This window comes from Amia ocellicauda, chromosome 4, assembly GCF_036373705.1.
Source record: "Amia ocellicauda isolate fAmiCal2 chromosome 4, fAmiCal2.hap1, whole genome shotgun sequence".
Taxonomy (NCBI): domain Eukaryota; kingdom Metazoa; phylum Chordata; class Actinopteri; order Amiiformes; family Amiidae; genus Amia; species Amia ocellicauda.
Genome location: NC_089853.1, coordinates 19,251,300 through 19,269,167, shown reverse-complemented (window position 1 = coordinate 19,269,167; position 17,868 = coordinate 19,251,300). Strand labels below are relative to the sequence as shown.

The window sequence follows — 17,868 nt, the reverse complement described above, 5'->3', positions numbered from 1 at the left end:
CCTTCTGTTTAGATGTAGACCGTCCGGTTTGTACAGGTCCCATCTATCCCAGAAGAAAGACCAATGCTCCACACATCTAAAACCCTCTTCCCTACACCAAGATTTCAACCACGTGTTAAACTTTCAATTCTCTGCCTGTCTCCCCTGGCCATGCACGTGGTACCAGAAGTATATTGGAGAAAACTACAATGGAGGTTCTGCTCTTTAGTTTCTTTCCTAACTCTTTAAATTTGTCTTGCAGAACCTCTGCCCTTCCTTTTCGTATGTCGCTGGTTCCAATGTGGACCATGACCAGTGGATTCCCCCCGGCTTTGGCCAGTAGCACGTCTACAAGTTTAGGAAGATCTGCAACCTGAGCACCAGGCAGGCAAGATACCATGCGGGTCTCCTTGTCACTAGAACACACTGTGTGATCTACACCTCTAAGAATTGAGTCTCCTACTATAACTACCTCCTTGTTCTGGGGGGGGAGGGGGGACACCATGGTGCTCTGGTGCTCAACTGCCCTCCCATCACCCTCGGAGCCATCACTGTCCAACTCGGTGTCCAGTTGGGCATTTCTAGCTCTTGGTATGTCTCTAAGGGATGTGTGTGCCCTTTTCTGCAGTTACGACCTACTGTAACCCAGCAGTTCTCTACGCTGTCCTGCTCTAAGGTCTCAACTCTCCTAGGTTTTGGCATGCACACCATCTCTCTAATGTGCTAATTGACCAATTCTTCTATATCCCTAATACAGCGCAGATCTTGATCTCTAGGATTTCAACATGCTGACAACGTTCACAAATGAAATCATCTTCGATGAGTTCATCCAGGAAGGCAATCATTCTGCAAACCTGACACTGTAGTGGCCACATGCTCCTAAATTTTGCAAGTGTTTTTTTTTTTGGGGCTCTTGGTTTCTGTCCCCTGGTCAACTGCTTGACTTTTTTTGTCACATGTCTCAACAGCAGCTAAGTACCCTTTTGTCTACTTGCCCCCAATTCACACCTAACTGGCTCCAAATGGATCCACCTCGGACAACTTACTTAACTGCAGTTATAAGCATCCCAATGTAAAGCAGGGCCATCAATGCTCAGTGACATTAATTAATTAATTTATACAGTGGGATGGGAGGGAAGGGGGGTAAATCAGAACGTAGTAGTAATAATACAAATAATAATAAGTAGAGAACAGTACTCTGCTTCTAGTCAGTGTGTCAGTCAGTCTGTGGCTCCTGTCATTTTTATTTTTATACCTACAGTACTGTATGTGTGTACAATGGTCAACTGATCCAAGAGTCAATACACTACAGCTGAACAGTTCTGTGACCACAGGGAGCCGTTACAACAAGGGTCTGTGTCTGTGTAGCACAGCCGAAAACATGTTATAATAAGGGTCTAAAGTTTACTATAGATCGCCAGCATAGTGGCAGGGCTGGAAATCCTTGGTTCACTATAGTTAGAGATAAGGTTGTCATTTGTTTTAAATTAGGAAAATATACATATGTAGAAGTTTTTAAATGAAAGTATCAAATTGTATTAATTTTAAGTTTCAACCCCACAATTCACTGTGGTGCGCTACTGCTTGAGCTAAGCAAGCTATTTCGAAAGCTTTTTAATATCTGTGTACTACTGTAGATTCTGTTGCCACTTACACAGCTGTCAGTACATTAGCCTTCGGCGGTGCTGTTTCAATAGGGGGCACTTAAAACATGAGGCTATGGAAACAGTACTGAGCATAACCTGTACTGAACCTGAGCAAAGCTGTGACTGTGACAAGAGCCTTCTTAATTAGCTAACGGTGTCATGTCCCCAAGATCAGGGAAGACTCCAGTTGGCAAAGAAGATCTTAACACCAGCCTGTGTTAATCTCAGGCTCTCAGCCGGCTGCCACCCCAGAGCTGCAGAGCGGAGCAGGGCTCTCCTTGAATCCAAGGCCTAATTTAAAATCTGTGGTTTCAAAGGACATGGCAACCGCAGACCTCTCTCTCTCTCTCTCTCTCCCCCACACACTCTCACTCACTAACTCACTCATTCACACAAAGAGCTGTAAAATACTTAAGTTAGCACACAGCTCCCCCTAGTGACGCTGGAAACACATTGGTACTACAATTACTACTACTGGTCCTGTTTACACTCCGCACAGCAGGGGTCCTTGGCAAGCGTCTGCTCTTTATTTTTATCACTGACCGTAAAACAGGGGATCGGGTTGCAGAACACTTAAATTATACCTGCAGGAGGGGGGGGGGGGCTCTATCCTGGAAGAGCCAAGTGCTAAATTAATTATAGGTTTATCAACTTATCAGGTGAATGCGCCGGTAAGCTGAGCTCCTTAACAATTTGAATGTATTGAAGCAGAGGACCTCTGACACGATGGCAGCCTTGGAGGTGATGCCAACGCTGGGGCAGGGAGCCGAGTGGGACAGACGGACTCTGGGGTCTCACGCCACCCTGATAACCAGCGGAGATGCCAGCACGGGCTCTGATCCTCGCACCCTGACTGTCTAGATGTTCTGCTTCTCGGGTGATGGGCAACTCCAGCTCCATATCTCAGTGGCGACCGGAGTTCAGCCCTTTGAGCCTGATCCATGCCAGCTCTCTGAAGCAGCAGCTTCCTCCTCACTCGGTGTTGCCGGGGTACACACCTCTGCCCACTGCACCCTGCACTGAATGTTACTGCACTGGATGGGACGGGATGGGATTGGACTCTCCCACAGGGCTGCCAAGGAAAAGTTTCTGTTTCTGTCAACTCCAGTTCAGAGAGCTGCTGCACCCCCCCCCCCCCCCCCCCCGCAGCATGCACACTCACCTGTCAGTTAGCCTAGGATGATCAACAAAGGAAAAGCCTTCAAATAGGGAAGTTATTGAAGATCACAATGCGTTGCCTGCGGTCTCTACTGGTTTACGTGAAGATCTGGGAATGTGTGTGTCTTTAAAAGTATGAGAGGAGCAGCAAGCTTCAGCTAAAATAATTCACAGTAGTTCACAATTTAACAAAGGGAACCAAACAAAAATCAAATTCTATAAATAGCAATCAAAGGTAATCAAAAACAGGCCCGACACCTGCAAAGTAGGCCAACCAACTGATGCCTGAAATCATCTTCTGGATCAAAGCTAGAGGGAAGCAGGGAGAGAATAATGAGTCCCCTCATCCACACTAACCCTGTTATACATGTGATTAACATCAGAACTCAGATGAAGTGCATGACGTATTCATGTGTTAATCCTGTGCTTTTCATACATTCATTCATGAGGAATACTGACCATCATTCTGATCAAACGATTAAGACTACTGCCACCTACTGGCACTCTTTGAGCAGTGCATCTCAGTGCGCTTTCACACAGTACAAAGTCTGTCTCTTCTCTCAAATCCCCCGAGAGCAGGACGCTTTCAACGGCTTGTACTGATTTACTTATATATAAGAAATGGAACACTTAGCCTGTTTATATTGGCAAATATTAATCCACGCAGGTGCGAGAATCTACTAATATAGCAAACGCAGAACAAAGCATTAACAAAATTAACTTGTAAGAAATACATGCAAATAACAGACCAATTTAGTTCCTACTGTAAAGAAATGAAGCTGTTCTCTAAAGCTTCTTTTTACTGTAAGCGGGTGGGAGTTTTACAGAGCATATCAATTGAAATATGTTTAAATATATTTCAATTACACTCATAATGAAGCAGCTGAGAATATATGTTCGCTATCCTTGCAAAATATCTGGCCCCTGCAGCTGCGCTCCTCTCATTATCAAGCACGTAGGCGGATTCACATGAATGACATGCTGATAAAAACAGATTCGGAATGGAGATATGTTACCTCCCCGGTATCATGCGTGTGAGCAGCCTGCTGTAGAGTGGGTTGTGTGCTAAAATGACAGCATGACGTCATTATCATAATGGGTGACTCCCAGTGTATAGGCTATAGGTGTGACGTGAAACAAGGCGGGAGCGAGCACGCACAGACGCTGACGGCGGCGGCAGGTTGGCCGGGGCGCGCACGCCGTCTCTGCGGAATGTTCTGGGTAATGAGACGCAGGGAGAGACGGGAAGTCGGGCGCCTGCGTGTGATCTGGGAGCCCATTGATTTTGAAAAGCTGCTACAATAAACCCCGCACTACACGTCCAGGAGCCGCAGCCCCCCGCCATGCAGCCCCCCGCCACGCAGACCCTCACCCCGCACGTGTACTGGGCGCAGAGGCACGAGGACGTCTACCTGCGCGTGGAGCTCAGCGATGCGCAGGTGAGGCAGCAGGTCCTGCAGCGACCAGTGCGCCTTCCTGGTCTGCATGCATGCGTAGATGTGAACACCTAAGGGTGCGATCGCCATTGGTCAGAGCGAAACCAGTACTTCTGCTAGTCGAGAGCAGTTTTGAAACGATCGAGCCGCAGAGGGACCTGATACCGGACGGGTCAGCCGGGCAGGAGGGCCGGAGTCATTCCAGTATGACGGGGTGCCAGTGCTTTACAGTCATAGCAAGATGCTTTTGAATTAAAATGACTTGCAAACCCCGTTAGTTTAAACATAGCCTATACTAATTCCATTTACTAAGGAAAAGTTATATACATGTTTTGTCTGAATACATACCAAATACAAAACATTTCCTTTGCCATTTTAACCATGCATGAAAAGGTGGATATCCAGTTTCAAAATACCCAATTGCTGTCATCCCTCAGCTATTTCGAGGCTCTAATGAATCAAATGCATCAGACTTTCCTGGGCCACATTAGGAGGAACTTCGCATTTGAAGGTGGATCTGTAGCTGTATCTGTTCTCCTGGTAATTATGGCTATTTGGATCCCACTGCCAGCAGCACAGTAACTATAGCCTCATCCTGGCAACTTGAGCCGTGCAGACAAAGGGGGCATTGCTGAGCCGAGGGACCAGATGCTCAGCCTGCACACTCTTATGCAAGTTTCATGCAAATAAAAGGCGCTCAGGAGGATGTGGTGTGAAACAAAGGGTCGCGTATCTCTCTCGGCTCCCCCGCTTTATCAGGAGGCCTGTGTATCTCTGATAGATCAGAAAATGGTCAGCAGTGATACCCCTCCCCCTACCCACACGCCCCACACTCTTATACAGCTTACCTGGCAGAGACATCATCCAGAGAGCAGTCCAGCACAGTGTGGGACAAATTACTTTCTGTAAACAAACAAGCAAACAGACAGAGCGCCAGTGTTCCCTGTCTCTGCTGAAAATGGCTGCCCACTGGGATTCCTGGGGACTTCATGGCTTCTGATTACAGAACCTGCAAAGTGTTGCTTGTGTTGATGTGTTAACCCGGATGGAACACACTGGAGTGACTGCTGGGAGGATGAGATGATGTGTGTCTGGGGGGTAGTTCCCCTTCTGCAGCGGGTTTATCAGCACAAAGCCACGTCTCTATCTGCAGGGGAGGGGAAGCCTGCATGTTGTTTTAAAGTAACCAGACTGCGATTCTGTCAGCATTAAATATTAAAGGGGTGCATTGGCCACACAGTTTATCTAGGCTGATTGGTGTTATCACAAGGCAGCAATTGCACTTAAACAGGAAGGAACCGCTCAGGAGGAAACTCACTCACTGTCGTCTGCAGAAGCGCGCCCTTCTGTTTTTCGCCCAAGTCCGAGGCTGTCGAAGGCTGTAACCGCCTGGTCCGGGGTGGCGTATAGCAGGTTATTCACTCTCCCTCCTCCTTCTCCTGCAGAATCTGGACATCAGCATTCTCGACAACATCCTGCACTTCAGAGGTGAGTGTTTGCACCGGGCAGGGCCTCAGCAGCGTGTCCTGGTCTTTTGGGTCTCCTGAGTAGTTCTGAGCTGAGGGGGGGGGTGGGGGCAAGTGTGGGCGCTCAGACCGCAGCTCTGGAGGGTTGTGTGCGCCTGTATCGCACAAGCCGTTTAAAACATAGACCAGGCTCTGGAATGCAGACGACTAAAAACTGAAAGATAAACAGCCAAACCAGGTGTCCTGCTGGTCGTGTGTCCGCACTGTCACAGACATCTACTGAATATGTGGCAGCTTTACGCACTCTATGTGGGGATGTAAGGGATGTGGTTTCCTTGGCACGTCTTTACACGAGTCATAGTGCACCTCCTTCATGAGTTTGTTTTGTTTTGTTTTTGTTTTGTTGAGGAAACCAAATTATAATGTACAGCATCCGTTACAGCTCTTAAAAACATTATTAAATCAGGTATGTACGTAAATTGCATGGGGGGGCTGCAGAGGTGTGTTCAGTGTAACCCTCGACCCCTCCACACTGACACTCCCCCACTGCTGCTGTTTGCAGGTCAGGGCCACGGAGCCAAAGGGGACAATGAATACGAGTTCAGCTTGGAGTTCCTGTGGCCAGTGAAGCCAGAGGTACGGCACTGTCGTGTCCATCTCCAGAGAGCGGCGGTGTCCGAGGCCTGGCCCTGGAGTAGCCCCGTGTCTTCTGTCTGTCTCAATTATTCTAGCGGAGTCTCCCCGTTTCTTTGTTAAATTCGGTCTTGTCTGTGCATGCGTGTCTGCCTGTCTGTCTGCCTGCAGGTGCAGTACAAGTCGACGCAGAGGCAGGTGAATATCTCCGTGCGGAAGCAGGAGCACGGCTGGTGGGACAGACTGACACGGCAGGACAGGAGGCCGCTGTTCCTCGTCCCTGACTTCGACCGCTGGCTGGACGAGTCCGACGCAGAGATGGAGCTCCGAGCCAAGGCAAGACCCCCTGACCCTCCCTCCCTGCTCACACACAACAGCCACGGTCTTCCTGAGGGACCAGTGCCTACCCTTCTTTGTGAAAGTTTAAAACCGTAGCCACACGCTGGCCCCCAGTGTCACAATGCAGGGAACTTACGCCCAAACTGGTCCTGCTCCTGGTCAGAGATATGTTCTAGGTTCCATGAGAACAATTATTTACTGTGAAGTAAACTAAAGTTCTGTGCTGTACTGTTGACGGAAATATTGAAGTCCTCCTGCTCCTGATGCTGACAATACAGCTCCCCACGCAGCCACACTAACTCTACAGTGATTCTCTGTCCTCCATTTCTTTCCTAAAGGAAGAGAGAATCAACAAGATCAGCTTGGAGTCCCGAGTCCCTAAAGACCGTGAGTATCCCCACTGCGAGGCTTGTGTGTGTGAAGGGAGATTAAATGCTGTTAACGTGTGATCACGTTGTGGTGAAATAAGGCACGACCATCCCTCTTGACACATATTAGGAATGTGTTGCAGGTCTTTGTCGCTGCAAAATGTGCAGTTAACAATTGCACAGTGAATCTTGGGTGTTTAACTTTGTGTCTGGAAGCAGGTAGAGGGATGAGGGAACGAGAGGCAGAGAGATTGCAACAGACAGGAAAAAAGGCAAGAAGGCTTGAGCAGCCAGAGAAAAAGCAAGGCGGGGAGAGAGAGAGAGAGAGATAGAAAGCAAGCAAGCAATGTGTATCTCTTATGTGTTGTTTCAGCGTTCAGCAGCCTGAAGAGGGGCTATCTGTTCATGTACAACCTGGTGCAGTTCCTGGGCTTCTCCTGGATCTTTGTCAACATGACCGTGCGCCTCTTCATCCTGGGAGAAGGCAAGCGACCCGCGCCGTTCAGACCAATCTCTGACAGCCTCCACCCGCTGCTCTGAGCTCTCTGTTTTGTGGCGGGGGAGCCGGGCCTGTGTTTGGACCCACTCTGTCACTGACTAGTAGATAAACCAGAGGGCCTCTGGGTAACTGACTAAATGGCTGTGCTATAAAAAGGCTGTCGTTTGATGGTTTAGACAATGAGTTTAAGAGTACTGCCACACTTGTGAAGCCCCGTACTATATGGATTATTTTCTCAGCTTCACTGAACATGATGCAAATTTGCATCCCCTGAAGTGAGGAGCTATTTTTAGCAGTGCTGGCTGAGCAGTAGTTTAAACGATTCGACTGAAGAGCTGCAAAGCTGAGTTTTGTGTTTTTATTTTTTCCTGCAAGCGAAGATGTTGTTTAACTATTCTGTTCGATTTCACCCACTTCCTTTAAAAAAACTAAATTAAGAAACATTTTCTCATCATATCTCTGCTTACTTTCTGCTGCTCAGATTCCTTCTACGACACCTTCCACACCATCGCAGACATGATGTATTTCTGTCAGATCCTGGCAGTCGTGGAGGTGGTCAATCCGGCCATCGGGCTGGTCAAGACTGGGGTCATCCCGGCCATGATCCAGGTACAGTCCTTTACAGCACAGAAACACAGACCTGGGGCACTCTGACACAATAATCATGCAAAAACACAATCAATCAATATGTTAAAATATATGTATTTTGCAGAACACCAGCACAAACAGTCAGCAAAAAATTACTTTTATGAAGCTGAACTGCGTGCGAGATCACATTACTCCTGTCTAGTTTGCTTCAGAAGTTATTTTAATCGAAATTGCTCAAATGAGAGTTTCTGATGACACTTACTGAGCTTCCTGTAAATCTGACCACAGATCCTCTTCTCTGAGTGCTGTTTCAGCCCCCTCACACTAGCAGTGACGGCTGATATCATAATAGATATGTTCTTATTACTCTTGTTTTCGAAGGCAGAGATGAGGCAAGCAGCGTTTTATTAGCGGCATCTGTAATTATGTCCTGTATTGTGGATGGCCTTGTATAATACATAGCAGAGTAGCAGTGCAGACCATAGGAGTATAAACCAGATGAGGGGGATTGGGGCTATTGAACTCACCCCCAGCTGGCCTAAGACAAGATTACTGCCACCCCCCCATGGGCAGGCAGCAGGCTGTCCAGTCCCACTGCTGCAGCTCTGATACCAGTGTGCTGCCCCCTGCAGGTGGTGGGGAGGAACGTCATTCTGTTTGTGATCTTCGGGAGCCTGGAGGACATGCAGAACAAAGCGGTGGTGTTCTTCGTGTTTTACCTGTGGAGCATCATCGAGATCTTCAGGTGAGTCCTCCTGGGCGTGCTGCACAGGTCAGAGAGGTCAGGGTGTAGGGGAGGGCATGGACAGGGCTCAGCCCAGCGGAGGTAGCGACTCCGCTGACACCCAGCTGCTTGTGAAGCAGCGTGATCACACAATAAAAACATGCTTCCCCGTTCATATGGCAAAAAAGTAGGGGAAAAGTGCGGAGGATGGCTGGAGAGAGAGTGTAGTACAGAGATACAAGATATAACAGTATTGAACTTTGGAATGGACCTTCTGACCACGACTTCAGAATTTGACCTTGGATTGTTTGCCTTTGCGTTCGTGATCTGTTTACCTCTGAGTGTAATGAGGGACTCGAAAAGGAGTTTCTTTTACGTTTACAGTTTTTAATGTTCATGAATACCCTGGCTACCCCTGCGGCCTCTGAGCTCCCAGTCTCTCTCTCTCCTGCCCCAGGTACCCGTACTACATGTTGGCCTGCATCGACACAGAGTGGAAGACACTCACCTGGCTCAGGTACACGATCTGGATGCCGCTGTATCCTCTGGGTGTCCTGGCAGAAGGTAAATGGCAGTGCTTCTCTTCTCTGACTTCGCTATGCAGATTGCACAAGAGAGAACACAAAATAAAAGCTCAGTTGCAAAGAGACGCTGCTCACACCTAGCTGTGTGTTCTATTGTTTGGTAGATACATTTTCTCATTCTCTCTCTCTCTGTCTCTCCCTCCTTCCACCTCGGTCTCTCCCTGTCCGCGTGTGCAGCGGTGGCAGTGATCCAGTCCCTGCACATATTCGACAAGACTGGTCTGTACAGCCTGCCTCTGCCACGGGCCCTGGGCAGCTCCCTCAGCTTCTCCTACAGCTTGCAGCTCTACCTGGTGCTCATGTTCCTGGGTGAGTGAGTGAGTGCAGTGGCGTCCCCGTCCTCAAGGGGGCACTCAAGGACACACTGCTCAGCCAGTCTGTCTGCACGCATGCTAACACATGGTATTATACAGTGAAAATTCTACATCATCCCATGCCAAGAAAGTGATTCAAGTTCTTAAGTCATTTAGTGAGATGATTGAAAGCCACGTGTGTAATACACACACAATGCTACAAGGGTAACAACTTCCCAAATACATCATGGGAGGTGAGGAGATTGGCGTGGTCTGGGCCATTTAAACAGTTGTCTCTCAAGGAGTTTCTGTAAGGTGTCGAGGCCCTGCGCAACCCGGACGCAGCCGGTTGGGGAGACGGGCTTCTGAAGGTGCCCTTGTGTGTTGCAGGCCTGTTTGTGAACTTCCGGCACCTCTACAAGCAGAGGAGGAGACGATTCCGGACCAAGAAGAGGAAGGCCCAGTAAGCCGCCTGCGGCCCCGCCCTGGTCGCTGGGTCCCAGCGGCCACCTCTCCGGCTGCCTTCTCCACTACTACTGTACCACGTCCTGCGCATTGCGGGCCCCCGCCACAGCCCCGGCCCTCTCAGCCGGGACCAAGTGCATTCCTCCTTATTTTCAACCGACTTGTCTTTGCATGATGATCATGAATATTGAAAACTACACGCAATGCAGAAACACTCGTAGGTTTCTTTCCCCGCGCAGAGAGAGTAGTGTTTTTTGTTGTTGTTTGTTTTGTATCCTGCCAACAACAGGCTTCTCTCTTTCTGACACACACAGCCTGTCCATCTCCCTCCTCTCCTGTCTTGTCTGTTGATCTGATCTGTCCTCCACGAACCTCCCCTCCTGGGGCTGCTGCCAGTGTCTGAGGTGACCCACCACCCAAAATCATTAGCGCATCTCAGTGTGGCACTTCTACAAGTCTGCTTCCTGTAATTGGGACATTTAAAAATAGACTGGATAGGATCCTTGGACCACTTAGTTATTAATGGAAACCAAACGAGCACGATGGGTCGAATGGCCTCCTCTCATTTGTAAACTTTCTTATGTTCTTCAGCTGCAGACCACGCAATAAGCAGACCAGACAGTGCTACTGAACCAGCTCTGCATTGCCCTGTAGTCAACGCTCTGGGGCCAATTAGTCCTTAATCGCAGTGCATTTAGTTGCCCTGACTACTGTTAAGAGAGGTAAAATGTTATTTGTATTAAGGTCTGATAGTAGCATCATGTGACGCTCGATCCAGACACCAAGACCATCTCCTTCGGTTGGATACCACAGACATGAGGACTGGCCTTCCCAGTGCCACTCAGTTTAGATGTCACATTGACAGTAAGAAGCAGGCAGTAGTGTCTGGCACATCATTACTGCGTTCTGGAAGGGGAATCCTTTCAGCCTTCATAGCCAGAGGAGCCGCAACTCACAAGCCCACACATGATCTTATTTGTCTAACCCCGCATTAATGTAGATGGCTTGTTTTAGTTTTTTTTTTAATGTAAGAAGAGATCAGTGGAAGCAGAGATCAATCTCAGTAGATATGATCACTTTGAAATGCTCAAGCAGGATCAAAATGATATAGTAACGAATGAATTAAAAGGCCTGTAGATTTACTGTATTAGCAAGATGAGTGTGTATTGCAAGGATCGTTTGAGGGGCATTGCAGGGCAGGAGCATGACCTCGCCAAGAACCAGCAGGACCTCTGCCAGCCAGAGCTGCACGTCCCCCTCCTGCAGGGCCACCGTGTCTCCTGGCTCTCCGTTCACCCTGAGCTCCTCCACAAACTAGGGACCGCCCTGCAGAAGACCCAGTGACCCTGCCCGAGCGCAGCAGTGCCACCCTGCTCTACAGAACTTGATCCCACACTTTGGTTTCATACTGTCACCCACCCTGAATGTATCACTGTAGCAACAGGACAGCAGGAACCTCAGGGAAAGTGGACTTTTTTTTTTTTTAATCCAACACACTGGAAACGTGTCTAGTATTGAGGACAGTGTTAGAATGGCACAATCTTAAGTCTGGTATTGAAAGCAAAAAAGTAATAAAGATTTAAAAACACCACAAAAAACAATTGTGAGTTTTTTTTGTTTGTTTGTTTTTTAATTCCCTTGTCTGAAGTAACGGACTTCCCTGGTTGTCAGAAACAGTCCGGGCGTCGGATGGAATGGTGTGTGACAGCGCTGTGTAAAAAAAAGTCTATAAAGAAGGAAAACTGCCAAAGAACTACTGTTTTTTGTTTTTCTAATTTTAATTATAAAGAAACAGTATGTACAAATCCTTTGCCATATAAAAACTCCGGTGTAGCCGGTGACATTAAACAACTTAGTTTCCACCACTTTTTGTGTTTGTGTTCAAGGTGAATAGCACAAGACAAACCCCACTTCAGTATTCAAAACCACAGCTTTTCACTGAAGTCATTGTATACTTTGGTTTGTAGTCAAGTAATCAATTACTTCAGTTTTATACAACTGGACAGAGACATGACTTCGCCACTGTGCCAGGAAGGAGTGTGTGCAGAGAGGTGCTAGATTTCTCTCTGTCTGTCCATCCGTCCATCCCAGCTGCACAGAGATCTGTGAAGACAGGCTGGGCAGCAGCCGCACCGTCACGCATGCACAGCCTCAGGCCTCTTGTCTGGGGCTGCCCACTTTAAAAGCCCACCAGCATGAATACACTGGGTGTCCGTCTTCAGAAGCAGCTTGTTCGGGCCGGATGGATGACAGTCGGCTGCCATGGTCAGCCTGCCGAGAGTGTCCACTGTCAGATTTCTTGGGAGTGGGCGGGAAGATGTAACCCTCACTGTGAGCGCACGGCCGCCATGTTCCCCATGGTCCAGACAGACATGTATGGGTGGCCTCTCGCAGGTCCATGGCAAAAGAGCAAGAGAAGGGGAGAGGAAAGAGATCCTCAGCCTTCCGCTCTCCTCTTCAACCTCTCCTCCCCCCCCCACGTCCTTCTCTCCAGACCCCCCCCCCCCACCCTCTCTACATCCTGTCGCCGCTGCTACTGCTGGTGCCCCCAGAGAAGTCAGTGGGCATGGGCACGATGTTGTGTGCGAAGGAGGCGTGCTGCGAGTCCCCCGTGCTGGCCAGACGCAGCTGCTGCGCTGCATGAGAGAGCTGGAAGGCGGCGTCGGGGTGCGCGGTGTCCGGCAGCAGGGTGCACTCCCTCTCCAGCAGCTCCGCCACCCCCTTGAGCAGCTCCCAGAATCCCAGAGCCAGCGCGGCCTTCCGCAGGCGGTTCAGCTCCTGGGGACGCATCAGAGACGATGGTAAATATTCAGAGATCACTATCAGAGAGCACTACCTCAGCAGTCACAGAACATCCATTAACCTGAGCTCTCACCTTATAGAAAGTCTGGGTCTTCTCGGGGAGCTTCCTGGCATTTCTCAGGATCTTCTGCACGTCCGTCTGCGGGGAATAAATACGGGTTCATCACCGCAAGGAATTGGTAATGTGCACAGCAGACAGTCATACGTGCTCTGCTGTGGTTTTCCAGGCGGGCAGCAATCTACTCTCCCCCCACCACCCCGTGAGTCAGTACCTGCAGCCCCGAGGGTTTAATCCACACGGTGACGTTCTGCGCGTAGCTGCGCTTGTGCTTCGGCTGCAGAGGGAAGGGGCTCCGGCTGTCGTCCTCTCCGTACGGGTTTTCCTTGGCGTCTGCAGTCAAGAAAACAAGACGATCAGAAGAGAGTCATGGCCGACTGGGTGGGATTTGCGGGTCACTGTCCTGCAGCTCCATACCTGAAATGGGCCCCAGCTGGGAGATCTTGCCCAGCCATGGCAGCGGTTCGGGCCCGGGTTCAAACAGTGACATCATCAGGTTGGACTTCTTCTTGCTGTCGGCCTGAGAGTAGAGCATGCCATACCAGTCGGGCCTGGGGGAGCACAGCGAGGAGAGGGTCAGAGACCTTTTTCTGCAGTAGACTTATTAGCCCTCACCCCTACTAGCCCTGCCACCTCCCCTCCTCACCCTAGCTGCACCAGCGCCACCATGCCCTCCACCTTTAGGCTGCCGTGCAACAGGACGCAGAAATTCGGGCTCTTTCCTGCCATCTGATTGGCCGAGTTCTCGTCCTCCGTTTCTTCAGGGGCACCGGCTCCCACCTCATCGCCCTCTGTAGCCAATCACAACACACCTCACTGCGTTAGTGCTGACCCACACACACACACACACACAGATGCACACAAAAACAGCACAGACTGGACCATTGCAGGCACCTGTGGGAAAACATGCTTCTCAGGGGATTCCAGTGAGCAGACCTTGTGAAAATGTATAAATGAATAGCCAGGACACAGCAGTGTAGTGCACAGAGATTGGATAAGGCAGAGTGCACTGTAACACTTAATCTGTAAACCTGAACAGATGTGTCTACTCCTCTGCCAGACCCCAGGAGCAGGTCCACTCACCCTTACTGACCGCGATGGGCAGCACCAGGTGTCTGGACAGCACAGGAGGGCTGGAAATGTCAGCGATCTCTATAAACCCCACGATCTCCAGATCTGCATCAGTAGGGTGAAAAAAAAAAAAAAAACAGAATACATAAGACTACATAAAAAATAATAATTATAACAGAACTGCTAATGGAGGTTGGCTGCCCTGGTCCTATAGTTCCTCTTTCTCTTTTGGTTTTTGCTCCTGCTGAGCTCCCTCTTACCAAAACGCATACTTTACTGAACCACTTCCAGCTGTGGACACATGAAAGCAATTAAAAAAGCTGCAATAATCAATTTCAGCTCAATTAAGTAAGTGGAAGAAAAAACAACAGAAGACACAGAAGTAGTCCAGGGGCAGGAGTGAGAGGCACAGCTAAGAGAGGACAGATACACTTCGAAGCTGGCCTCCCCCCACGGTGGGGTTCTGGTGGGACGCTGGGCGGCCGTACCTGTGGCGATGGTCCTGGGTAGTGGGTCGACCTCTTCGTCGATCAGGATGGGCTCCGGACGCGGGAACACCTGCACGTCGGAGGCCTGGTGCCCACAGCGTAGCACGGCATGGAAAGGAGAGTATGCCTGGTCTATCAGCTTCCTGTGGGGACACGGGGGGGAGAGGGGTCACACACACACACACACACACCACTGTCCGCCCACACCGCCCCTTAACGGAGCACCTAACTGCTGGAGTAACGCTGACAGAAGTGATGCAATTATGATGAGGACACACAGGAGTGCCAGCAGCGGCGTGTCGGCGTGGCACTCACCCGAACATGGCCTGCACGTTCTTCAGGCACAGCGGCCCCTCCACCGCCAGCACCTGCCCCTCACCGCCGTTAATGCTCACCAGCTGCTCCAGGTTGTTCAGGGCGTCGCTGCTCTGGAGCTGCAAACACAAGGACGGCACCCTCACTCACTGAACGGGACGCAGCCCATCACACAACCTTGGCAACTCCTCCCAGATGGACTCTGTGACCCGGGGGGATCCCAGAGTGGGAGAGAGAGAGAGAGACACCCGCCCCGCCCTGCCCAGTCATACCTCCTCCATGCTGGCAATGCACATGATGTACAGCTTGGAGGGGAAGGCAAAGGGCAGTGGGAACTTCTTGTCCTCTCCGCGCTGCTTCATGGTGAGCAGGGAGTGGCGCAGCGAGCCCCGGCCGATCCCCAGAGCGCCATCGGTCACCAGCACCACCTGCAGGACGGGAGGGGAAACGACAGGCCGGACAACCGGGGGTATGAGGTTAAGCAGGCGACAGAATCGTAATGACAGAAAACTGTAGCCTTTCCCCACAACTGTGTGTGGGGCATTGAGGGAAATTATTAAAAGCCTCCTACTCCTAAAGTGTCCAAACTACAGGACACCACGATCGTGCTGCAATGCAGAGATGCATGTGGCACAAAACACTGGTCTCTTGCAACAGGCAGACGCTGTGCTGGACATACACACTACCTGGCAGGGACAGGCGCTGCCCCACTCCTGCTGCACCACGTTGCTGACCCCGTGCAGAGCCGCCTCCAGGCACGTCTTGTCGTAGTCCTCCATGTTGCTCAGCGCCTCCTGCACACAAGAAAGTCGATTTCTTCTACATTGTATTCATTGTTAATTGTATATTTTCCCCAATCTATTGCCGGGGTTCTGAATTGGAAAATGTGTCCTGTGATCACCGACGGAGAGGGAAAACTGGCACAATGTGTGAGCATGACTGTGTGTATGTGTATATAAGAGTGTGTGTGTACCTGCAGCGTGTTGTAGTCCCTGGTGAAGGGCACCATGAGCTCCCACAGGGAGGAGAAGGCCACCAGTGCAGTGAATTCCAGTTTGTAGTTGGTGGCCATGTGCTCGAACAGCATGGTCAGCCCATGCGCTGCCAGGTTCTTGCGCTGGAACTCCTCGCTGCCCTCCAGCGCCACCGGCCGTGTCATCGACAACGACACGTCCATCAGCACCACCGTCGGCATGGCGAGGACGTTTCGTCAACCACCCCCGATGCCAACCGCAATCTCCCACCAGGGAGGCGTCTCTGCTGCAGAACCGCACCCGGGTCCGTCTGGGCGAGCGCCTGTCCGCGCCTGAGAGCTGGAGAGGGACAACAAGCAGATTTACAATAAACTCTGCCTGTATTGACATGAATCCACAAACACAGCAGCACCACTGCACTCACCCGAGTCTGCGGGTCAGGTCTGCCTCTTGACCGCTGCAAAGCTTGAATACAGCGGGGGAGTCCTGGACCAATAACAATGCGAGATATAAGACGGAACATAATGCTAAAAACGAACCCAACACACTTGCATATATGTGTAGTGCATCACTTAATAAATACCGCAAGCCTTTATAACTTCGATTTTGAATGGGCTTTAAAGAAATCCACGTTAGACATTATTCTTAATGCAAAAACAAACAAAGGTAATAGCACAGCATAATAGTGGCGTCTGAAGTCTTTGCGAGAGACGTCAGAAAACGGCACAGGATACTGTGTGAGGGATCGGGCGCATCGGGGCTCCTGCGCCTGACTGACTCATCCTGCTCATAACTTAATTACCTGTCAATAACAAGATTAATTAGTGAACGCTACACATACCCAAATACTCCAGCACAGGCACGGACTTCTTTCCGCTGCCTCGTCCGTCCCATAAAGCGTCCGTACGGCAACTACGTGCGTCCGTGTCTTTGGTTCCCAGCATGGGGAGCAACGCTGCGCAAATATCGTTCATCGTTAATCAGTGCCAACAAACACAGCAGGACATGCTTCAAGGTATAGGGTTACACTTGCAGACTATGTGTTACTTATTTGGGCCATAGAGTATTTGTGTATTTGTCAAACATATATTTTGCAGGCGACAGGAAAGTGATGGCGGATCTTTGTTGCTGGTGGTCCCGTAGCGCCGCCTGCTGGTACAATGCATGGTTCAGTGAAGGTCGACTCCATAAAGCTGTCTGCAGGTGTCAACTGTGCAGGCCTGTTCTCCTGCATGTGAAAAACAAGCCAAACTCCGTACAGCGATTCAGCGTGATGCCTGTGGACGTTGTTTGATTGAATTGTAATGCATGGTATCAATCCATAATGATCCATTTATAATTGATTTTAAAACCCAAAATGCAATTGAACACAATGAGTGAAACCTCTCCAAGCCTTGCGTCATCGTATGGCCAGTAGCCAATCAGCAGTGAATTGTACTTTTGATGACTTTGGTGTCTCTCAGTCTTGCATGCAATCGTCCAATACATCATCTATCTATAGCTCTCATCTCATGCCAAAGTACCGATCTGTTACTCCTCTCACAGCTTTTGCCCCAGACATACACACCTTCTCCTACAGTACCAGTTCTGCCTCATACAGCATAGGGTGCATGATGTATTGCTTTGTTTGTGGCTTGGTTTATTTCTTGTTAGACACGTACAGATTTACACAATAAGCAATGTAAGCATTACCTACGTGCAGTATTAGAATCAATACACAACTACATTTAAGCATTACAAAAGCTCAGCAGTAAACAAAACTCAACCCAATTATAATACATTTATACTCATCTTGCATTGAGTTCCAGTGTCATTGAAGACTCTAGAGGCTTCCCAGAACACAGTACAGAGATGTGTCATCCCAACACACTAAAAAGACACAATACACAAGATTAAACTGAAGCAGTATACGCTTCATGGCTATAATATATTGCTATATCGGATAAACAAGTTCATAAATATGTTTAATGATTTCATTCAGT

The 17,868-nt window shown here is 49.6% G+C and overlaps 2 protein-coding genes across 2 annotated transcripts; one reads left to right on the top strand and one right to left on the bottom strand.

The window, feature by feature from the left end:
- Window positions 1–4,017: 4,017 nt before the first annotated feature.
- On the top strand, window positions 4,018–11,779 carry hacd3 (3-hydroxyacyl-CoA dehydratase 3). The gene is made up of 11 exons (XM_066701250.1): window positions 4,018–4,222; window positions 5,665–5,707; window positions 6,248–6,321; window positions 6,490–6,654; window positions 6,996–7,044; window positions 7,399–7,509; window positions 8,006–8,133; window positions 8,745–8,857; window positions 9,294–9,400; window positions 9,598–9,729; window positions 10,104–11,779. The coding sequence occupies exons 1-11, from the start codon at window positions 4,127–4,129 to the stop codon at window positions 10,178–10,180; spliced, it is 1,095 nt and encodes a 364-aa protein (XP_066557347.1). The 5' UTR covers window positions 4,018–4,126; the 3' UTR covers window positions 10,181–11,779.
- A 14-nt stretch (window positions 11,780–11,793) lies between these two features.
- Window positions 11,794–16,830, bottom strand: ints14 (integrator complex subunit 14). The gene is made up of 13 exons (XM_066701249.1): window positions 16,728–16,830; window positions 16,311–16,372; window positions 15,886–16,225; window positions 15,599–15,706; window positions 15,185–15,340; window positions 14,913–15,031; window positions 14,598–14,740; window positions 14,122–14,214; window positions 13,685–13,829; window positions 13,456–13,589; window positions 13,253–13,371; window positions 13,054–13,119; window positions 11,794–12,956 (listed from the first exon to the last, which is right to left on the bottom strand). The coding sequence occupies exons 3-13, from the start codon at window positions 16,105–16,107 to the stop codon at window positions 12,693–12,695; spliced, it is 1,569 nt and encodes a 522-aa protein (XP_066557346.1). The 5' UTR covers window positions 16,108–16,225; window positions 16,311–16,372; window positions 16,728–16,830; the 3' UTR covers window positions 11,794–12,692.
- Window positions 16,831–17,868: the final 1,038 nt, after the last annotated feature.